We start from the raw sequence: 20,175 nt of genomic DNA, 5'->3' as shown, positions 1-20,175 counted from the left end.
CTTTCAGTCTTTTTTCATATGCTTTTTTCCCCTTTAGTTCAATTTTTTAAAAAAATCATGATTCACCTTTTTTTTTTTTTTTCCCAGAGATTTTCTTTCTTTATTTGACAGAGCACAAGAAGGCAGAGTGGCAGGCAGAGGGATAGGGAGAAGCAGGCTCTCCCCTGAGCAGGGAGCCCAATGCAGAGCTCAATCCCAAGACCCCGGGATCATGACCTGAGCAGAAGGCAGCTGCTTAACCATCTGAGCCACCTAGGTGCTCCTTCCCTTTAGTTCTAATACTACTTATGAACTTCTTCAGTCTCTTTTTTACTTGATAGTATTAATATAGGTCCATATTGCTACATAGCCTTCATTACTAACAGGGTCATATAATATTTTCTATTGATTAGTTCTGTCATTTATCTAATTACATTCAGATTGCTTTTCAGTTTTTCTATTAAAAATAATATTGAGATAACCATCTTTTTTCTGTTTGGATTATTTAGAATTTTTCTGTAGAGTAGTTATAAATACTGGAAGAAGAAAGAATGGCAGGGAGGATTTCTTCCAGAAGATTAGAGAACTTAATTGAAAGTCTGCTAAAGTTGGACTTCTATTTCTAATTGATTTTCATGTACTGAGGGAGGAGGAAGAAAGGGAGAATATAGATATAATTGGGTAAGCATGATGAACTGAGGTCAGGGTTCTGCTTTGTTTTTCTGTATTCTGGCAGGGGGTTATCAGGGTGGAGATGAAAAGTGCCTATAATCGGGGCTCCTGGGTGGTTCAGTTGACTAAGCAACCAACTCTTGATTTCTGCTCAGGTCATAATCTCAGAGTTGGGAGATCAAGCCCTAAATTCAGTTCCATGCTTAATGTGAAGCTTGCTTAAGTCACTCTCTTTCCCCCTCTCCCTTGTACTCCCATGTACACCCATGCATGCTCTATCTCTGAAAATAAGATAAAATAAAATAAAATTTTAAAAAGTGCCTATAATCTTGATGTTGAGACAGAGGATTGGTAAACAATTCTGATGCACCTGACACTTTTCCTTAGATAAAATAATAAGAATTAATGATAATATACCCTATGATTTTCCATCGTAGTTATTTCTACCCCTCAGGTGGCCACAACTACTTAAAAGAGGGATCATTCAAAGAAATACATTACGTAGAAGTTAAAAGTAAAATAGCTATATTATCAGGAATGATCAACAATAAAAAATTCTGAGATTTTACTTTGGGGTAAAATATGCATTATTTTGGTCAAAATATGTAAGAGTAAATGCAAAATTAATCTCAAGTTTAACCTTATATTTGCTGTTATTTGCATTTATGGTCATTTATAAAAGTGTTCTGATGTTGTACTGTATTATCTTAACAGGTTACCTATTTAAATAATTTACTTTTTTACTATTGGAGTAATTTTTATTTTGGTTAGAGAATTCTTATATAAAAGTAGCAAATGGGAATCTCTCACTGACTTCTTGGCTAGAGAAGCATATGAGGCCATAAAACCAGTTACAAGTTGTATATTGTTATTTTTTTCAGTCTCCTTTTTGGATTCTTAGCATTCCGTCAGAAGATATTGCCAGAAACTTAATGAAACGAACAGTGTGTGCCAAGTAAGAGAAACTTAAAATGTTTTCCTGTGGATTGTATAATGTACTTCTCATACTACTCTGTCCTCTTGCCGCTCTGTTGGGCGGAGAATTAGGGGTATGTTGTGGGGAGCTCATCTTAGCTTGCAGATACATGAATTTGCCACTGGGTGGTGGTGGTAGAACAGGGAGTTTTCTGCTGAAATGATGGTGATGGAATGTTAGTGGTGAAATGCATGACCCCTTGTTTTGGGGTAATTTTTTTAAACTTCTGTATTAAGCAGGAATATAGTTTAAGATGTAAAGGTTAAATGCCACATTTAATTATAACCAAAGTATTGAGAATCTAAATATTTTTTCTTATAGATGGCTTTTAGTTGGGTGAGCAGATAAGTCTGAAATGACAAAAAGTGAGGACTGCTGTGAAATGTTTTACTGCTTTATTTGTTAGAGAGTGAAGTCCTGATTATCTTGTGTGGATTACTATAATGATGTTGTTCATAGTTTATCCTACCTGTTTTCTAGATTTTATCATTGGTGTCTGATCTTTTTTCCCATTTCTTCCTTCTTTCCCTCCCTCCTTCCTTCCCAATCTTTTAAGTTGAAACTTGCTAATGGGTCTTACTATTCAGTGAAAAGGACCAGCAGACAGAAACATAACTAAAAAACATATCTTCTGAACAATTATTACTTTTGATTGACATATTAAAATGTATGGTTCTAAGAGTTGTTTGATTTCAGTAGATAAGTCTTATTAGGTTTGAAATAGCTGCTTGAGGACCAGGAACTTATATACTTCCTTCAGAGCTTTTACCTTCTCCTGCATTTACTTAGTGGTAAAATTAGTAATTATGTAATGATTGTATAATATTATATAATAATTTCCTTGCCTACTTTCTATTCTCTGTATATTTTGAATAGCTGAGGTTGGGTATACCTTCAGTGATAGCTAAGTAAGGGTGGTATTACTATAGAGGTCCTCTGTTTATAAATCTAATAGAAAGCAAAGGAGGAGTTCATTTTCAAATGATAAAATTCAAAGTCCTAATTGTAGCATTAATTGTTCTGGAAATAAAATAGACTATTATAAGCATGGATTGAAAATTAACTTAAAGTTATTTTTTGTGGTAGACTAGGGATTGAAAGTTAATTTTGTTTTGTTGATTTATTTTTAACATGGAGTATTTTGAGCATATTACAAAAAGGATGGAAAATATAATAAACACCCACGTATCTACCTTGTTAGATCTCAAATTTTGAGATACTTCCCACAGCTTTCTTAAAAAAAAAAAGTGGTTTACAGAAACTGTTGACTGTGCACCTTTCCCAATTCTACTCCCCTACTTCCCTCAAAGGATAGTTTCTTAAATTTTGTCAGAAAGATTTCACTATTACTTCCATAATCACTAAAATATTTGAGATTATTGGGGCGCCTGGGTGACTTAATTGTTAAGTGTCTGCCTTCAACTCAGGTCATGATCCCTGGGATCGAGCCCTGCATTGGGCTCCCTGCTAGGTGAGAGGCCTGCTTCTCCCTCTCCCATTCCCCCTCTCGTATTCCCTCTCTCGCTATGTTTCTGTCAAATAAATAAAAACTTTTAAAGGAAAATATATTTGAAATTATTGTATTAGTAAGTTGATATCCATGCTTATTTATATATCACCTATCAGAAGTGTGGCAACCTATATAGCTTTATAATCACTAAAGTATGGATCACAGTAGTTAAGTCATATATATGAAAACTGTTTACTCTGAAAATCTAAATCATTAAAGGTATTATTATAAATGAATGTTTTAGTTATAGCTGAAGCTTTTGGTGCTATGTGCCTAATCTTTATTTTGACTATTTAAAATATAAATTTATTATATATAAATTATTTCTGAAAAAGAGGATATGGAGTCACATTTTGTTGATTCTAGTTTATTGTTATAAGTATTAATTTCTACGTTATACTATATAATAGCTCATTAGGGATAATTATAATCCATGAAACTGCCTTTCCCTGAATTGGGTTGGGATTCCTTTTTTTTTTTTTTTTTTAAAGCTTTTGAGGAGTAGTGTATTATAGTGCATGTAGTCATGTGTGTAGTGTAGAGTCTGATGGATTGGAATCCTAGCTTCTTTAATTGCTATATGACCTGAAAGAGTCATTTTAATTTCCTTGTCCCTCAGTTTCCTCATGAGTTCAATGGGTGATGATACTGGAAGCTATCTCTTAGGCCTCCTATGAGGAACAGTTACGAATCCATATTATATGGCCTTAGAGGATGCCTGGGTGGCTCATTTGGTTGAGCAACTGCCTTTGGCTCGGGTCATGATCCTGGAGTCCCACATCAGGCTCCCTGCTCGGCAGGGAGTCTGCTTCTTCTGCTGACCTCTCTACTCTCATGCTCTCTCTCTCTCTCAAATAAGTAAATAAAATCTTTAAAAAAAAAAAAAAGGCCTTTGAACAGGCCCTTGTACTTTGAGTTATATGTTAGCTTTTGTTATTTTTTATTATTTTTGTTTTTCAAGGTTTTCCCTTTCCAGAGGTTGAATTACATATGCTTCCCTTCAGTTTATGCTTCCAGAAATCTTCTCCCTTGGGTTTCATGAAGGCAGTGAGCTTTGTTCTGTTGTGTCTTCATGCACAGAACAATTCCTGGTATATAATAATACTTAATAAATATTTGTTGAATAAATGAGTTGATTAAGCTTATTATAATCTCTTAACATTAAGAAAAAGTCCTGAGTACGAGGGATTTGGGGACATCTATTCTGAATAATTGTGTTTGCTGCTTTTTACTCCTTGTATGTTTGTATAGCTGAGGTCAGCCCTTTAGTGATGGCTAAGTAAGAGAAGGATTGCTGTAGAGGCCCTCTTTCAATAAATTCAATAGAAAGGAAATGAAGTTTATTTTCAAAGGATAATATTTTCCATCCTAATGGCAGCATTAATTACATTTATAAAGTAGTTTGAATTTAGATACACAAAACTATGCTACTATGTAGATTTGAGTTCCATTACAATGAATTTTTGTTTGTAATGAAATTTGCTTGTAATTGTTTACATGTTCCTTGAAATTGGTGGAAGCGTGAAGATTTTTTTTTACAGTAAGAATTTTCTTTTTGTAGTGGTTAGAAAAGTAACTAAGTTATTAAATATTAGTAAGTAATAGTTAAATATTAATTGTAACATTTTTAACTGGTCATTTTTATTTTATGGAGCAAACACTGCAAAAAATTGGATTTGCTGCAACTTTTCACCTGTTTCACTAAAATAAATGATGTTGCTACATCATTTGTATTCTAGCATAAAAATATAATAATGAAAACTTGGAAAAATCTTGACTTAAGTTTCCTTCTTCTGTGTAGAGTTAAACTTCTTTGTGTGATTTGGACTTAATGTTTTTTAATATTAAGTTACATTTATTAACTTAATGTTTATTAACACATTTCTCATTTATAGCTTAGAAGATATAGGCAATAATTGTATTAGTGGAACAAGCCTAAAGAATGAGGGAAGTAATTGTTCCATATTACTGCATGGACTGATTTTGTTATTGAGGTTAGTAGTAATCATTTATTTCCTAGGTCCATATTTGAGCTATGGGGTCATGGAAAATCTCCAGAGGAGCTGTACAGTTCTCTTAAAAACTACCCTGTGGAGAAGATGGTACGTAGTGAAATTTTTATATAGGTGTATCTACAGATACTGTAGAATTATGAAGCTTTAAATAACTTATTTGCTTTTATTTTAGGTTCCGTTTCTACATTCAGATTCTACGTATAAAATAAAGATTCACACATTTAATAAAACATTGACACAAGAAGAAAAAGTCAAACGAATAGATGTAAGTGAATTTAGCAATAATGAAAGAAGCCTATGAGAATAATGTGGTCTGTTGCTGTTGATATGTAATAATTCTCAATTCTGATAAGTACTTATTTTGTGGCACATTGTGTGCTGATTCTCATGTTTTGTCTTAATGCTGATACTAAACTTACAAGATCAGTAGGACTATGCAAGCACCATTTCTCCTTTAAAATTCTAATGGGACATGAAAATCACTTTTATTTTTTAGGCACTTGAGTTTCTGCCATTTGAAGGGAAAGTGAATTTAAAGAAGCCACAGCATATATTCTCTGTTTTGGAGGATTATGGTTTGGACCCAAACCGCATCCCTGAGAATCCACATAATATCTATTTTGGTAGATGGGTAAGGAGGTGTTCTTTTTATGTATTTGAGGTTGTTTCTTTAAAAGCTTAATGTTAGACCTTTGTATAGGATTTTATATGTAGAATTTTAAAACAACTCAAGACTCAGAATTACTGTATGAATTAAAATGAGTGGAAAATATGTGGTTATGTTTTTTTGTTTGTTTTTCCAGAGATTCCTGGGAAGTGCACTAGGTTTGTTATATATAGGGCCTAGACATGGTGTACCAGGAAAAAATAACATGAGACTTGTCAGAAAGTCTGGATTGCTTTTTAAGCAGAGAAAATGTAGTGTGCTGTGGTAACTGAGGGATCTCATTTGTGGAGTTCCCAAATCTAAGCTCAAATTCCGAAAAGAAATAAAATTACTACAGAGCAGTCCTGCTCTCTTCCCTAAGGGTAATGGAAGCTGGGCTGGGGCTTATGTTACAGATTATTCTTCTTAGGAGAAAAAAGAAGTGGGTAAAATTTACTCACTACCAACCCCTGGAATTATTGCATTCAAATTCCATTAAAATTTAGTTCAGAAAGTCACAGTAAATTGCAACAAGCTAAAAAATACAAGGTATTTGTCCATAATTACCTCAATCACGTTTTTTAAGTGAACAAATTTAGAGCAATGCTAAGTGGAAAGAAGTTTTTATCATCAAGATACTCTGGTTTTATTGTGAACGATTAATTTCAATCTGTTTTATACGGTTAAACTAATCTGAAGAATCTCTGATCTAGATTGCAGATGGACAGAGAGAGCTTATTGAGTCATACAGTGTCAAAAAGAGACACTTTATTGGAAATACAAGCATGGATGCTGGTTTATCATTTATCATGGCCAACCATGGAAAAGTGAAAGAGAACGATATTGTCTTTGATCCATTTGTTGGAACAGGTATTTTTATTTAACTGTTAAATTAGTGCGTAGATATTACTTGTTTATATTAGTCAAGCTCATAGTAATGTTTTTGCTAAAACATTAGTAAATTTGTACAAAATAATCTTAGCTATCATGAGATGCTGACTAAGAGATGACCACATATTTGTGTAATAGCCCAGTATACAACATTTGAGCCACCTCAAGAATGATAGGATTTAATTTTGTGGGCTTTTTCCCCAAGTTAACCACTAGGTGGAGGGGCATACCACACATTGCAATACCGTGTACTGTGGAAATGTTGTAAAGCTATAGTTTATCAAAATAGAGAAACTTGAATGGAAAAAAAAAAAAAAACTTGAGTGCAAGATAAAAAAAAAAGTGTTCATTATTTAACATGGATAACTATATACTTACATGGAAAAAATGGGTACTGTGTCTGATCTTTGATTTGGTTTGTAGAGGTTTATAAGTGAGTATGAAAATAAGGAAAGTGACTTAATTATTAACGGGCTTGAGCCTGGCTGCTGAGACTGCAGTCTGTGTTCTGTCCTCGTAATTAACTTTGTGTAGAAGTCCTAAAATTCCGCATTAACCTCCTCTGATTTGTGAGGAAATTTTCCCACTTTGCCCTATTTTTTGCTGGCTCTTACTCATATGTAGGGAGCACTCATATTTAGATCTGTCTGGCTAAATTCATTGTGATTCAGATTGCCTTGGAACAAATTACGTTTGTGGTTGGAGTTTCTCCCTGTAGCTGTCTTTCCCCATCAGAAACTTGGGAAGGAGCTCTGCCACAATAGCTAACATTGTTGAACCAAAAAGAAAAAAAACTTCCTGAGGGGATTATGGCACGGAGAGAGGTTATGTGACTTGGCCAAGGTTATACAGTGTGTAAATTTCATGAGATTCAAACTCAAGCAGTCTAACTCCAGAGCTCATGCTCTTAACTACTACACTAGAGTTGTTTCTTTCGGCATTAAGGTCTCTACTACACTAGAGTTGTTTCTTTCGGCTATTATACCATAACCCAACTTGAGGAGTGTGACCACATGCGATAAGGAAGAAATCTTATCAAAGTCAAGAGATTTCTAACTGTTGGAATGAATTTCTGTGTTTGTTGTTGAATTAATCTGTTGGTGAGTTTCTCTTCTGCATTCCACCGGTGTCTCCATATATCCCCCACCTAGCATTAGACCTATTTGTTTCTTTCCTATCTTCATTATCCTTAGTGCCTCGCCCCTCATTTTAAACTCTTATTGGAAATAATGTCAAACTTATAGCAAAGGTACAAGAATGAAAATAGAACAGAGAACAAACCACTTGCACATACTTGACTCAGATTAAACTATTGTTAACATTTGGTCTCATTTGCTTTATCATTTCTTTTTTATGTTCATTTACGTAATTTTGTTTTCTTTACAGTTTGAAATTGCATCCATCCAGTCTCTTTACCTCTCGAATGTATATATCTTACGAGTTAGAATATTCTCTTATGGAACCATGGTGTAGTTTTCAATGTTAGCAAATGTACTGCTAATGCAGTACTTTAATGTTCATATGACATTTTTGCTAATTGACCCACTGATGTTCTATATACTATATTTTTCCTTTTCAGTCTAGCATCAAGTGTTGTATTTTGTCACTGATGTTTCTTTGATCCATTTGGTATGGAACAAGTCCATAGTCCTTCTTTTTCTTTTGTGAGATTTGTACTTTTGAAGAGCACTGTCCCTCCTCTCTTTGCTTTTTATTTAGAATATACCTCACTTGGGTCATTTATTTCTGCATGAGTTCTGCAAGTTATACATTCCTGGCCAGACTACTACAACAGTGATTTTGTGTCCTTCTCAGGGCATCTGCATGATGGTTATCTGCCCCTCATTGGTAATATTAATTTTGATCAGCTGGTTAAGGTGGAGGGTGATTTTTCCATTGTATGTTAAGACCCATGTAAGTATCCTGTACCACATCTAAATTCCTCCTCACCCCTTTCAAGTGGTCAGGTTGGCATTCACTGAAGATCCTTGCCTGAACCAGTTTTAACTTTGGTCACAAAGGGATGATTTTTCCAGTAGTACTTCCTCCACAATTACCACTCAACACTCATTCTATTATAATCAAGAGCCCTTTCTTCTCTCCTATGTATTTATTATTAATATAAGCTGTGGATTCCCCTTAGTGGTCTATAATTAGTTAACTTATTTTGTTGCTCAAATTATCCCACTTTAGCCAAGGAGCCCTTTTGTACTGTATCTGTCTTTGTGACCTCTACCCTGTCTTTTTTATTTTTGGGTACTTTCTTATTTTCTGGCTCACCTTTTACCTGCCCAAACTCTGGAATCAGCCATTTCTCCAAGTAACTGTTGTTTCTTTTAGTGGGGAATGGTATTAGAGACCAAGATCTGGGTGCTAGGTATCTTCATTTCTCCACACAGTCAGCAGATAAGCTAGGACATTTAGGTGTGAATGTGTACAATATGGATATAAATATGTATGCAAATATCCCTGTGTATGTACTGTGTATGCATGTGGATAGACACATGTATTGTAGAAATTGTGAATTTTCTTTCTTTCTTTTTTTTAAATTTTATTTTTTATTTATTTGACAAAGATCACAAGTAGGCAGAGAGGCAGGCAGAGAGAGAGAAATAAGCAGGCCCTTCGCAGAGCAGAGAGCCCGATGTGGGGCTCGATCCCAGGACCCTGGGATCATGACCTGAACTGAAGGCAGAGGCTTTAACACACTGAGCCACCCAGGCACCCCAAGAATCCTGTTTTCTTTCACCATTTACACATTAATTTTTTTGCTCGTTGCTATAATGTATCTAAAATAGTTTCAAAATTGCTTTACCCTTACCACTAAAAGAAAAGCAAAAAAATACTAAAGCCCTTTTAAAAGGATATGTGTTTTTAGGCTGTGTATTCTGTTCTTTACCACACCTAAAGGGCAGTAAAATCAAATATTGTGCTTTCTTCTTTTCCCCTTCATTTCAGAATCAGTTTGGAGTTCTTTTTTTTTCAGTTTGCCCTCAGTTTTAGAATTTTTTACTTCCTTCCAGCCTTGTTGATTTATTTTTAAATATGCAGAAAATCAGTTTACTTTCAGAAGTCAACTATGTAAGAGATATACTCATACAAGTATCACTTCTTTCTGTATCTCTTCATTCTCCTCCCTCATCCCTTGACGATACCCAACTTCTTTTCTTTTTTAGTTGATTCTTCTTATTTGTGGGTTTTTTTTTTTGTAATGATAGGCAGATATATGTACATTTTATTTTTACTTCTTTCTTACACTACATTGCTTTTCTCACTTAACAGTTTTTCCTGAAAATCACTTTCTGTTAGTTCATAGGAATTGTCTTCATTCTTTTTTATACTTGTACTCCATGGGTGTATATACTGTAATTTATTCAAGCAGTCTCCTATATATACTTGGACATGAGTAGTGTCCAGTATTTTAGAGTTATAAATAATGCCTGCAATGAATAATCTTTTGTATATATACTTGCATAATGTTGGAGATATGGCTCTAGGGTAAATTCTTAAAAGTAGAATTGCTGGATGAAGAACGTATGTATATTTTAAACCTTGTTTCACCAGCAGAGTTTATTGTCAAGGTCTTGAAATGTTGCCAGTCTGTTGGATGAAAACATTATCTCAGTTTAGTGTTATTTTATATTTCTCTTATTATGAGTGAAGTCTAATAACCTTTTATATATATATTTAACATATAATGTATTATTTGTTTCAGGGGTACAGGTCTGTAATTCATGAGTCTTATATAATACCCAGTGCTTGTTACAATAACATCCTCCCCAATGTCCATCACCCAGTTTCCCCATCCCTCTACCCACTATGCATGCAGCAACCCTCAGTTTGTTTCCTGTGATTAATAAGAGCCTCTTATGGCTTGTTTCCCTCACTGTTTTGTCTTGTTTTACTTTTTTCTCTCTTCCCCTATGATTCTCTGCCTTGTGTCTTAAATTCTGCATATTGGTGAGATCATATGATAATTATCTTTCTCTGATTGACTTATTTCACTTAGTGTAATACCCTCTAGTTCCATCCATGTTGTTGCAACCTTTTATTAAGGGCCATTTTGATAATTTTTTTGGAAATATTTTTCATGTCTTTTGCCCATTTTTATGTAGACATTTCTTTATTTATTTTTATTTTTTTATTTTTTTTTTAAAGATTTTATTTATTTATTTGACAGAGAGAAATCACAAGCAGGCAGAGAGGCAGGCAGAGAGAGAGAGAGGAGGAAGCAGGCTCCCTGCTGAGCAGAGAGCCCGATGCGGGACTCGATCCCAGGACCCTGAGATCATGACCTGAGCCGAAGGCAGCGGCTTAACCACTGAGCCACCCAGGCGCCCGACATTTCTTTATTTTTGAAAGTACTTTGTATGTTAGGGAATTAGCCCTCCCTCTTTTTTCCTGTTTTTTTTTTATGTATGTAAAGATGTATACTATATGGGTATTGCATGCATGTGTTTATGTGTGTATACACACAACCAAATATTTTTTCCCAGTTTGCCATTATTTTTGACTTTGCAAACAGTTGCCTTTTGCCATGCAAAAGTTTTTCCTACATTTATGTTATAGAGGTATCTAGCTATGTTTCTTTTTGTAGTAATTTATAGTTTTAGTTTAGTTTCTTTAGTTCTCTGATCTATTTGGAGTTTTTCTTATATGCTGTGAGGAATGGATCTATAAATTTCTTTTTTTTTCCAAATGCTAAACCTTTTATTAATCTTTAATTTGTTCTTGGACTTTAAAAACTTTTTTCTGGGAAGTGAGAATTCTTTGACATACATACATGTACATAATGCTTAATATGTATGCATACATGTAGATAATACTATAAAGTCTAAAAATAGAGCTCCTAGTATAGGTAAAATTTATTTCCCTTGATGTCTATGAGGTTGGGTATATTATGAAATGCTAATTTCTGCCACAGCAATCAAAATATTGATTACCTTCAATGTGAGTAAGGGGCAAGGAGACCTGCCCCTAATTTGCTTTAGAGCAGCTCCTTAGAATGGGTAGTACATCTTGGTCTGTCACTGTTTACATAGGACATTGAATTGAAAATTACAAAGAGGAAGATCTTTGCAAAGATGCTGCTAAAATATATTTTTTTAAATTTGTGTTTGTAATTTAAGCATAGCTTTAGAATCTAGTTTTTGGTGCTTTTGTTTTGAAATTGGTGATGTAATTGTGAATAGACACAATTCTTAAGTATAGTTTGTCCTTTTTCTTGGGCTTTTTGTCTCACTGATGGGTAGTACCTTCTGAAGGATTGGGGAAATACTAACCCTGTTCCCTCCTCCATGGCCATAGTTTTTCACAAATATTTTTGATAGTATTTTTTCCTTGTTTCCTTTTCTAATATTTAAAAACAAAGTCAAGTGGATCCAATCCTTTTCCATTTTAAAGGCACAAAATTGAAATATATTCATTTCCCAAATGTTTTATCCACTGACTTCTCATAACCTGTGATTTTCTCAAGGTTATAGGATAGAGTAGAAAGCTTCTGGGAAACCAAAAGGAGAGATATAATCTTTTCCTGCCTAAATGCCTTTCCTTTTTCTTGAGACAGTGTGATGTTGTTGTCTAGAATGACATTATAAGTTGTAGAAACATACTTTCCTTTCCATTTTAGTGAGTATGTTGCTTTTCATTTTAATAAAATTTTTTTTAAAAGATTTTATTTATTTACTTGACAGACAGAGATCAGAAGTAGGCAGAGAGAGAGGAGGAAGCAGGCTCCCTGCTGAGCAGAGATCCCAGAGGACCCTGCGATCATGACCTGAGCCAAAGGCAGAGGTTTTAACCCAGTGAGCCACCCAGGGGCCCCTCATTTTAATAATTTTTTTTTTTTAAAGTTGCGTATCTCCATTTTTTTCCGAGGGAGAAGATACTTCTCATTGGGCTAGCTTTTGGTAGTTAGGAAGTCCTGTTGCTCTAATATGAGCAAGGATTGATGAGCATGATATGTGGAATACCTATAATGGTACAGGCCCACTTGTGATATACAAGAGTTGTGAATGGTATACAACTCTTACTAATTGAGTGTGCAGCTTTACTTAATTTAATAACAGATTTTACTTTTATCTAACTGGAATGCTAAGTGTATATTTGTTTTAATTGGTGCTGACCCCAAAGGAGAGAAAATGGTATAGAGAAAAGAGCAAATAGAATGAGTTTTAAATCCTTAATCTATTAGTTATTATATCACTTAGGGCAATGTTCTCAACTTGTCTGGGCCTCAGTTCCATCATTAATAAAATGGTAATATTAATATATTGTGAGGATTAAGTGAGGTAATACATGTATATGAAATTCTTAAGAAGTTGCCTGACACATGGTAGGCTTTCAGTAGACTATAATGGTTATCATTATTATTTTTAAATTATTATTTTGTTAGGAACTTAGATGCCTTTCTGGTAAAAGATGTTAGATATAGCCAGTATTGAATGATCATGATGAACATTTTGGCCATGAACATCAGTCCCTTCTTTGACTGATTTCCAAGGTATTCATAATTTGCAACTGTTGGCAAATTGTGACAGCAGGCAAGGAAATTGAGGGTTAAAATTGTAAACATCTAATTCATTGGTTATAATGAAAATAGCTGGTACAGGTAGACACACAGCCAGTTGCTGTAGGTAGCTGTGCTATGATTTTATGACAGAGGTCCTTAGATACTTCTTTTCTCCTTCCCCTCTCTCAAGTGATTCAGCTATTTTACTAATTGAGAGTATACCCAGGAGACCATTGTGCACTCCTTGGCTGCTTCTACCTTCAAATGAGCCATAGTGTAAGGAGTGGAGTACAACTCCTTTTGAATTTTATCATTGCAGAATGATAGATGCATATGACAGGTGTTGAGAAACTGACGGCCCTGGTCCTGGGAGGAAACTATGGGAGAGTAAAAGGGACAATTAGGAGAGAGGTAATTGATCTCTGTAGGTCTGTGGATTAGTCTCTGGGTCATTCCCATTTTTGTCCACAACTCTTTATAGTCTCCTTTTCTTGAGTTTCATAGTTTATCTGGTAAAATTTCTATTTTCTAGCAATATCCTTTTGCTCAGGCTGCTAGTGTAACTTACCTGAGTTCATTTTGAAAAAGGATAAAGTAAATACAGTAGTATTCCATTTTTCCTTCTTTTCTACTTTCCTTTCAGCAAAACTAAAGCCCAGTCTCTCAATTCTGCATTTTTGTAAGGCTTTTCACTTAAATCTCTAATATGAAAATTGTAAAATAGTTTCTGTATTATAAATAAATTTCACTTATTATGTCCTTTTGCCAATAAGGTATTGCCCTAACCTTAAAGTGGTTACTATTTAAGTAAGGAGAAATTAGAAGACTGAGTTTTTGGTATTTGTATACTTGGTAGCATAAGAAATTGGGTGAGTCACATTACCTCCCCCTCATCACTTCACCCCTCCTTTATCACCCCTTCTTCCACCAGAAGGTTCAGGGAAACTCCAACTAAGGTATAACTAAATGTAAAAAGTGCTTCAATTTAATTGAGAAAACGATGAGATGATTAACAGCGATTACCCAGTGACCAGTTTAGAGAAGCTAATTTATAATAACTTTATTTAAAACTTTGAAAGCTTAAAGAGCACGAAGTTAACTAACAGATGTAGTCTAACACATTATTCATCTCCTTTCAGCAGTGTACTCTAAATTGGGTCTTCTCAAAACTCACTCTAACCAAATGGATAAGGTTCTGTTTAAGGAAGCACAGGAAAGCTTTTCTGTTCCCCTTGACAACTAGTTCTTCTAGGTGAGTATCTGCCTTAATTGGCAGAATTGTAGTAATTCCTTGTAATTCGGGTGAAGTGATTTTGTGAGTATTCCAGTTCTTCACAATACAGTATCTTTCCTAAATATGGATGGTTCCATTTATAGAACAAGACTAATGAGGTCTTACTTAGCTTCCCTCTCGCACAAATACTCCTTATATTTAGTATGAAGGAACTTAGGTTTTGGTTACTGCTGTACTTTTTTTAGTTCTCCATTCTCTTCTTCTTGGGGTCTCGTAGTAGTAGTTACAGTATTTTTTACAAGCAAAGTCTATTTATTGAAGTGCCTGTTCCCGGACTGTGTTTTAAATGGCTATGGAAGGAACACCATTAATTTACAGATCTTGACCCTCTGGAGGCACTACCCATCTTAATTATAGAAATTACCTTTGGAAAGGATATAAGGGAAAATACATAATTATTTTCCCTGTCTGAGTCTGTGCATAGTTTAGGAATATATTTCTGATGTCCATTTGACAGACCTTTCTACGGTGCGGTATAGCTATTAGGAATTTTTAATTTGGATGATGAAAAAAAGTAAAATTCAATGGAGAGCACGGTTATTAAAATAACTGATTTTTCCCCCTTAAACAATTTAAAAATATTACCTTTTATTTTAAAATGTTTCATTAATTTTCAAATCTTTATTAGGATTTTTCTTTGTATGTGAGCTAGGCACAGCTACCAAGTTACTTAGTCCAGTCAGATTGTATTGGAACTTTTGTTTTTACTTTGATCACAGCACTAAGTAAAAAGAGAAGTCATTGTATTGTTATTTTTGTTGTTATTTTTGTGTATGCTTGATGATAGTTATTCAGAAATTCATATTTACAGTTTAAAATGAGGTAATTGCTTCACTGGTTACAGGAGTAACTGTTTATTGTACTAATATTTTAATTTTTATGGGGATTAACATCTTAAATATTAATTATACCCCCTTAGGTTATTTGAAACTCAGGCTTCCATGGGAATTGAGCCTAGTTGTCAGAATTTATTTATTGCTAACTCTTTTATATAGCAGTTTTATATTCTTGTTTGTAAGTAAGGAGCAAGATGCTTTGTATAGACCTCTCAAAATCAGATGGAAATGTCTAAATGTACATTATTTTATTTATTTTTTTAACTTTAAAAAAAATTTTATTTATTTATTTGACAGACAGAGAGATCACAAGTAGGCAGAGAGGCAGGCAGAGAGAGAGAGAGAGGAGGAAGCAGGCTTCCTGCTGAGCAGACAGCCCAAAGCGGGGCTCGATCCCAGGATGCTGAGATCATGACCTGAGCCGAAGGCAGAGGCTTAACCCACTGAGCCACCCAGGCGCCCCTAAACTATTTTTTAAAAGATTTAATTTATTTATTTGAAAGGGGGAAGGACAGACAGAGGGAGAAGCATACTCCCTGCTGAGCAGGGTTCCCAATGTGGAACTTGATCCCAGGACCCTGGGATCATGAGCTGAGCCGAAGGCAGTCGCTTAACCAACTGAGCCACCCATGTGCCCCTAAAATATACATTATTTTAATTAAAAAAAAATTTTCCCTAAGCAGTATGTTCAAAGTAATGATGACAGTACATACATTAATTCCTTACTTTGTGACCAGTATAGTGAGCACAATTTAGTGTTTAATTCTGAGGCTTATAAAATATGGTCAGGACCAGTGTTATTCTCCGGTACTCTGCCTACAGCTATTTTTTAAGACTCTGGATCAGACTAAATAAGAGATAAGAGTCTGGGACTTTCTGGTTAACAGACTATAACTGTGTGATTTTCAGGTGGCCTTCTGATAGCATCTGCTCATTTTGGTGCTTATGTATATGGGACAGACATAGACTACAATACAGTTCATGGCTTAGGTGAGTAGAGGTTCTGGACTGTTACAGGCTTTGTTTTTGTATCAGATGTGCTTTCAAAGTAATTAAATGGGTTTATTTGGCATTATGCATCTATCTCGTGTTAAGATACAGAGTTGTGGTATAATGTAGTTTTACTTATTCTTACAAATGATAAGATTTTGTTGGATATCTGCTTTTTATGAAGTGATTCAGTATGTGCAAAGCAATCTTGTGGGGGATAACAAAGATGAAAAAGAAAAAGCTCTCCTCACTGTCTTAGTAAGAGATTTTTAAAAAGTTGGAAAACTCTAAGGTTGTGAACTTTAGGCTTGGGAAGGAGGTAGGAGAGAGACTAGCCATCTTCTAATTAGCATGTCCATGTTAATAAACACATACAGTTTCTATTTAAAGATTATCACCGTTTTTTATTCATAATCATACTCTTGCATGAATACTGGATTAATTGCTAGTCCTTGAGTACTCTATTGGTTTTAATTCCATAACCAACCAAAATATCTTTGAAGTGGTTGACATGACAGTAACTTAGAAGATTCTGCATTGGATTCAGGTTAACTCAAGACAAACATTTGCTTGCTTTTGAGGCAGTTTTGGAAACTATTTTAAAATCTAGATGCTTTGCTAATGATACATGGTTGGTTGGAACTGAATTATACTGAAGAAAGTATTCTCATATACCTGAATGGTAATAAAAATGTCAAGTTTCATTGATGATTTTGAAATTCTGTTTATGGTGGTATTCCATTATTGTAACTAGAATCAGCCTTTTAAACACCCTTTTTCTTTTTACTGTCCAGTTTTTCTCAAGTTACTGTATTGGTGAGAATTTATTATACTCCTTTTTTTTTCTTTTTCTCTTTTCTGAAACAATTTGACATATTGTGCTTGATGACCCTCTTTTTTCCTACCTTGACTCTAAGGAATTTAGTAATATTTATCATAAGGAGAACTGGTTATATTTTATCAAGTTCACCTAAATGGGCTTACCAGAAAAGATATTCTTGGCGATATGTTAGGGCAGACAAAGTGCTAAGAAGAATTATTCCAGTTTGCTTTTAGTAGAAGTCATGTTTGCTTTAAGGAGATTGTCCTATATAATTTATTAGAATTCTTATTTATAAAAGTTACATTATAACCTTTCAGTCTACTTGAGCAGAATTCTCATTGAGGTAGAATTTTTTCAGAGCTTACCCAGGATGTTCTTAAATATGCACTCTGTTTCATGTGCTTGTAATTTCTTTCTGTACTCTCAAATATTCTCAGAGTTTCCCATTTTAAAAATATAAAACCTTTCCTATCAGTCCTGTCGGGGCCCTCTAATGGCCACTTTGTTTTCCTCTTCCTTTTGCCAAAGTGCATCTTGAAAACTAGTATTTACTTGCCGTCTCCTCTTTTTCATTTCTCAGTCTTCTGTCCATTGTTTTCTAGCTTTCACGCCTGCTGAAAACTCTCACTAGGGCTACAGATCTTAGCATTTGGCAGTGTTGACCTTCATAAAGCCTCCCTTGGTTTCTTGGACCGTGGCCTCATTGGGTGGTACTTCTACTTCTTTGGTTGTTCCACCTCTGTCTTCTTAAGGCCCTGTGGATTTCTTTGATCTGTGTTAACATGTTGCTTTCTCTGGGCTTCTCTCTTTGACCACTTTTCCTCTCACAACATATACTATGCAGAGTCATGCCATTCTTCTCCTTTTGATTTTTTAAGTTTTGTTTTTATTGTAAAGTAGATCAAGATACAGAGGGTGTATAAAAATAGAATAATTATAGAACAAACACATAACTGCCACCTAGGTTAATAAAAAATGTCATTCATTCTTAAGGTTTTAAGTTAAGTGCATATACTGATAATCTCCTCAGTGTATTTATTCTGGCTTCCAACTACCCACTGAATAGTTCTTTCTGAATGTTCTGTGGGTAGCTGACAAGCATGATCAGTACATCTCAAATCTCATTTTTTTCCCCTAAGCTTGTTTTTCCTCTTTTTTAAATTTTTTTTTTTTTTTTTTTTTTTTGAGAGGAGGCAGATGGGGCAAGGGGAGAGGGAGAGGGAGAATCTTAAGCAGGCTCCATGCCAAGCATGGAGACCAGTGGTGGGCTCAGTTTCATGTCCCTGAGATCATGACCTGAGCTGAAATCAAGAGTTGGATCCTAGAGGCACCTGGGTGACTCAGTTGGTTACATGGCTGCCTTTTGCTTAGATCATGATCCTAGGGTCTGGAATCAAGCCCCACATCAGGCTCCCAGCTCAATGGAGAACCTGCCTCTCTCTCTGATTCTGCTTGCTGCTCTTTCTGCTTGTATTCTCTCTGTATCTCTCTGTCAAAAAAAAAAAAAGAGTTGGATGCTTAACCAACTGAACCACCCAGCTACGCTGGTTTCTCCGATCTTAATCAATCCACGGTATCATCATCCACTTGTGTCTCCTAATACTAGAACTTTTGAATTTCTTTCTTCAACCTCCACTTTAACTTTTCATCTGTAATGTCTCTGCAAGAGCTCCATGGTCATAGCATTCCTTCATTTCCCAAGTTAGCTATCTTCATTTCTGTTTCATTTATAAGGGGCCATGCTCAATAGAGCTTTGTATCTTACTTGTATATGCTTTCAATTCAGTAAGTATTTAATAAGTGTTTAAGGCAGTTTTACTTGAAAGGTGATAGAAAAAGATCAGTTAGACAGTACATTTTACTGGCCAAAATACATTTTTGTAGTAAGTTGAAATAAAAATAACTTTATGTAAATAAAGTTAGGATTTTAAGTGAAAGCAAGTTTTATTTGAGTAAAGGTAGGTTTAGATGAGTTAAACATTATTTTAGCTAAACGATAAGAAATAAGAATGCTCTATTTGATTTGTAGTTTCTGTATTCTTTTTTCTTTCCCTTTAGGAAAGGCTAGTAGGAAAAACCAAAAGTGGAGAGGACCAGATGAAAACATTAGGGCAAATCTTCGTCAGTATGGTTTAGAGAAGTATTACCTCGATGTCCTGGTTTCAGATGCGTCTAAACCTTCCTGGAGGAAGGGCACATATTTTGATGCAATCATCACTGATCGTAAGTTTATTTTTATAAAAAAGTAGGAGTAGGATTAGTTTCCTAAAGTCATTTACATTTGAAGTAGAAAATGTATCAACACATAGAAAATATCAGCTTGTACTAGTATTCTCCTCCTGCCTTCCCTGTCTTCTTCATATAGTGAGAAGGAAAAAACTGTGAATATAAGGCAGTATACCAATTTAACTAAGTAGTTAAGCGTTTACTATTTTGGTTTTTTAAATAATATGTATTGACTTGTCTTTCCTTTTTTCACTTCAGTTTATTTTTTTGGAGCATATATTTATTTTAAAATTTTGATTGTAATTGATTATTAGTATACCAACTGGAGCCAAAATGTCATTTGCAATTAGAGTGTTAGGTGTCAAAGAAGAGAGTTTTATTTTTTGATTTTTTTTTTAAAGATTTGTTTATTTGAGAGAGAGAGAGAGATCATGTGCCTTACCCCCCCCTTGAGTTGGGAGAGGGGCAGAGGGAGAGAATCTTCAGACAGATTACTCACTGAACATGGAGCCCAGTGTGGGGCTCAGTCCCACAACCATGAGATCATGACCTGAGCCGAAACCAGGAGTCAGATGCTCAGCCAGCTGTGCTACCCAGATGCCCCAAAGGAAAAGAGGTTTTTTTCCCCCCCCCAAGAAAAGAGTTTTAGATAAAACGTGATTCTCCATGTGTAAACTTTGGTGTTTTGTTTTGTTTTGTTTTTGTAGCACATGTTTTGACTGACTTCTCTTCTAGAGTTACAAGAAATTTGGAATTTTGTGAGCCACTAGGCTTGTGAACCCACTGTGCTTCAGGAATGTGAATAA

The 20,175-nt window shown here is 34.8% G+C and overlaps 1 protein-coding gene across 8 annotated transcripts in view; it reads left to right on the top strand.

Annotated features, from left to right (window-relative positions):
• TRMT11 (tRNA methyltransferase 11 homolog) overlaps positions 1–20,175 on the top strand; it is a 58,502-nt gene that overhangs the window by 7,927 nt on the left and 30,400 nt on the right. For 6 of the 8 annotated variants that reach the window (XR_001181855.2, XR_006602356.1, XM_004740144.3 and 3 more), the window contains exons 3-9: positions 1,533–1,606; positions 5,158–5,239; positions 5,325–5,417; positions 5,649–5,783; positions 6,512–6,668; positions 16,240–16,320; positions 19,202–19,366. Coding sequence is in view for 6 of the 8 variants with exons in the window: in XM_004740144.3 (XP_004740201.3) it covers positions 1,533–1,606; positions 5,158–5,239; positions 5,325–5,417; positions 5,649–5,783; positions 6,512–6,668; positions 16,240–16,320; positions 19,202–19,366 (787 nt within the window). In the remaining 2 variants the exon portion in view is untranslated. The remainder of the gene's footprint in view (positions 1–1,532; positions 1,607–5,157; positions 5,240–5,324; positions 5,418–5,648; positions 5,784–6,511; positions 6,669–16,239; positions 16,321–19,201; positions 19,367–20,175) is intronic. The other 2 variants (XM_045066395.1, XM_004740147.3) reach the window with 2 other exon arrangements.

The sequence above is a fragment of the Mustela putorius genome, unplaced genomic scaffold, assembly GCF_011764305.1.
Source record: "Mustela putorius furo isolate JIRA1106 unplaced genomic scaffold, ASM1176430v1.1 tig00003863_pilon_pilon_pilon, whole genome shotgun sequence".
NCBI classification, from domain to species: domain Eukaryota; kingdom Metazoa; phylum Chordata; class Mammalia; order Carnivora; family Mustelidae; genus Mustela; species Mustela putorius.
The sequence above is the reverse complement of the archived record's forward strand: the minus strand, read 5'-3'. Positions and strand labels throughout refer to the sequence as shown.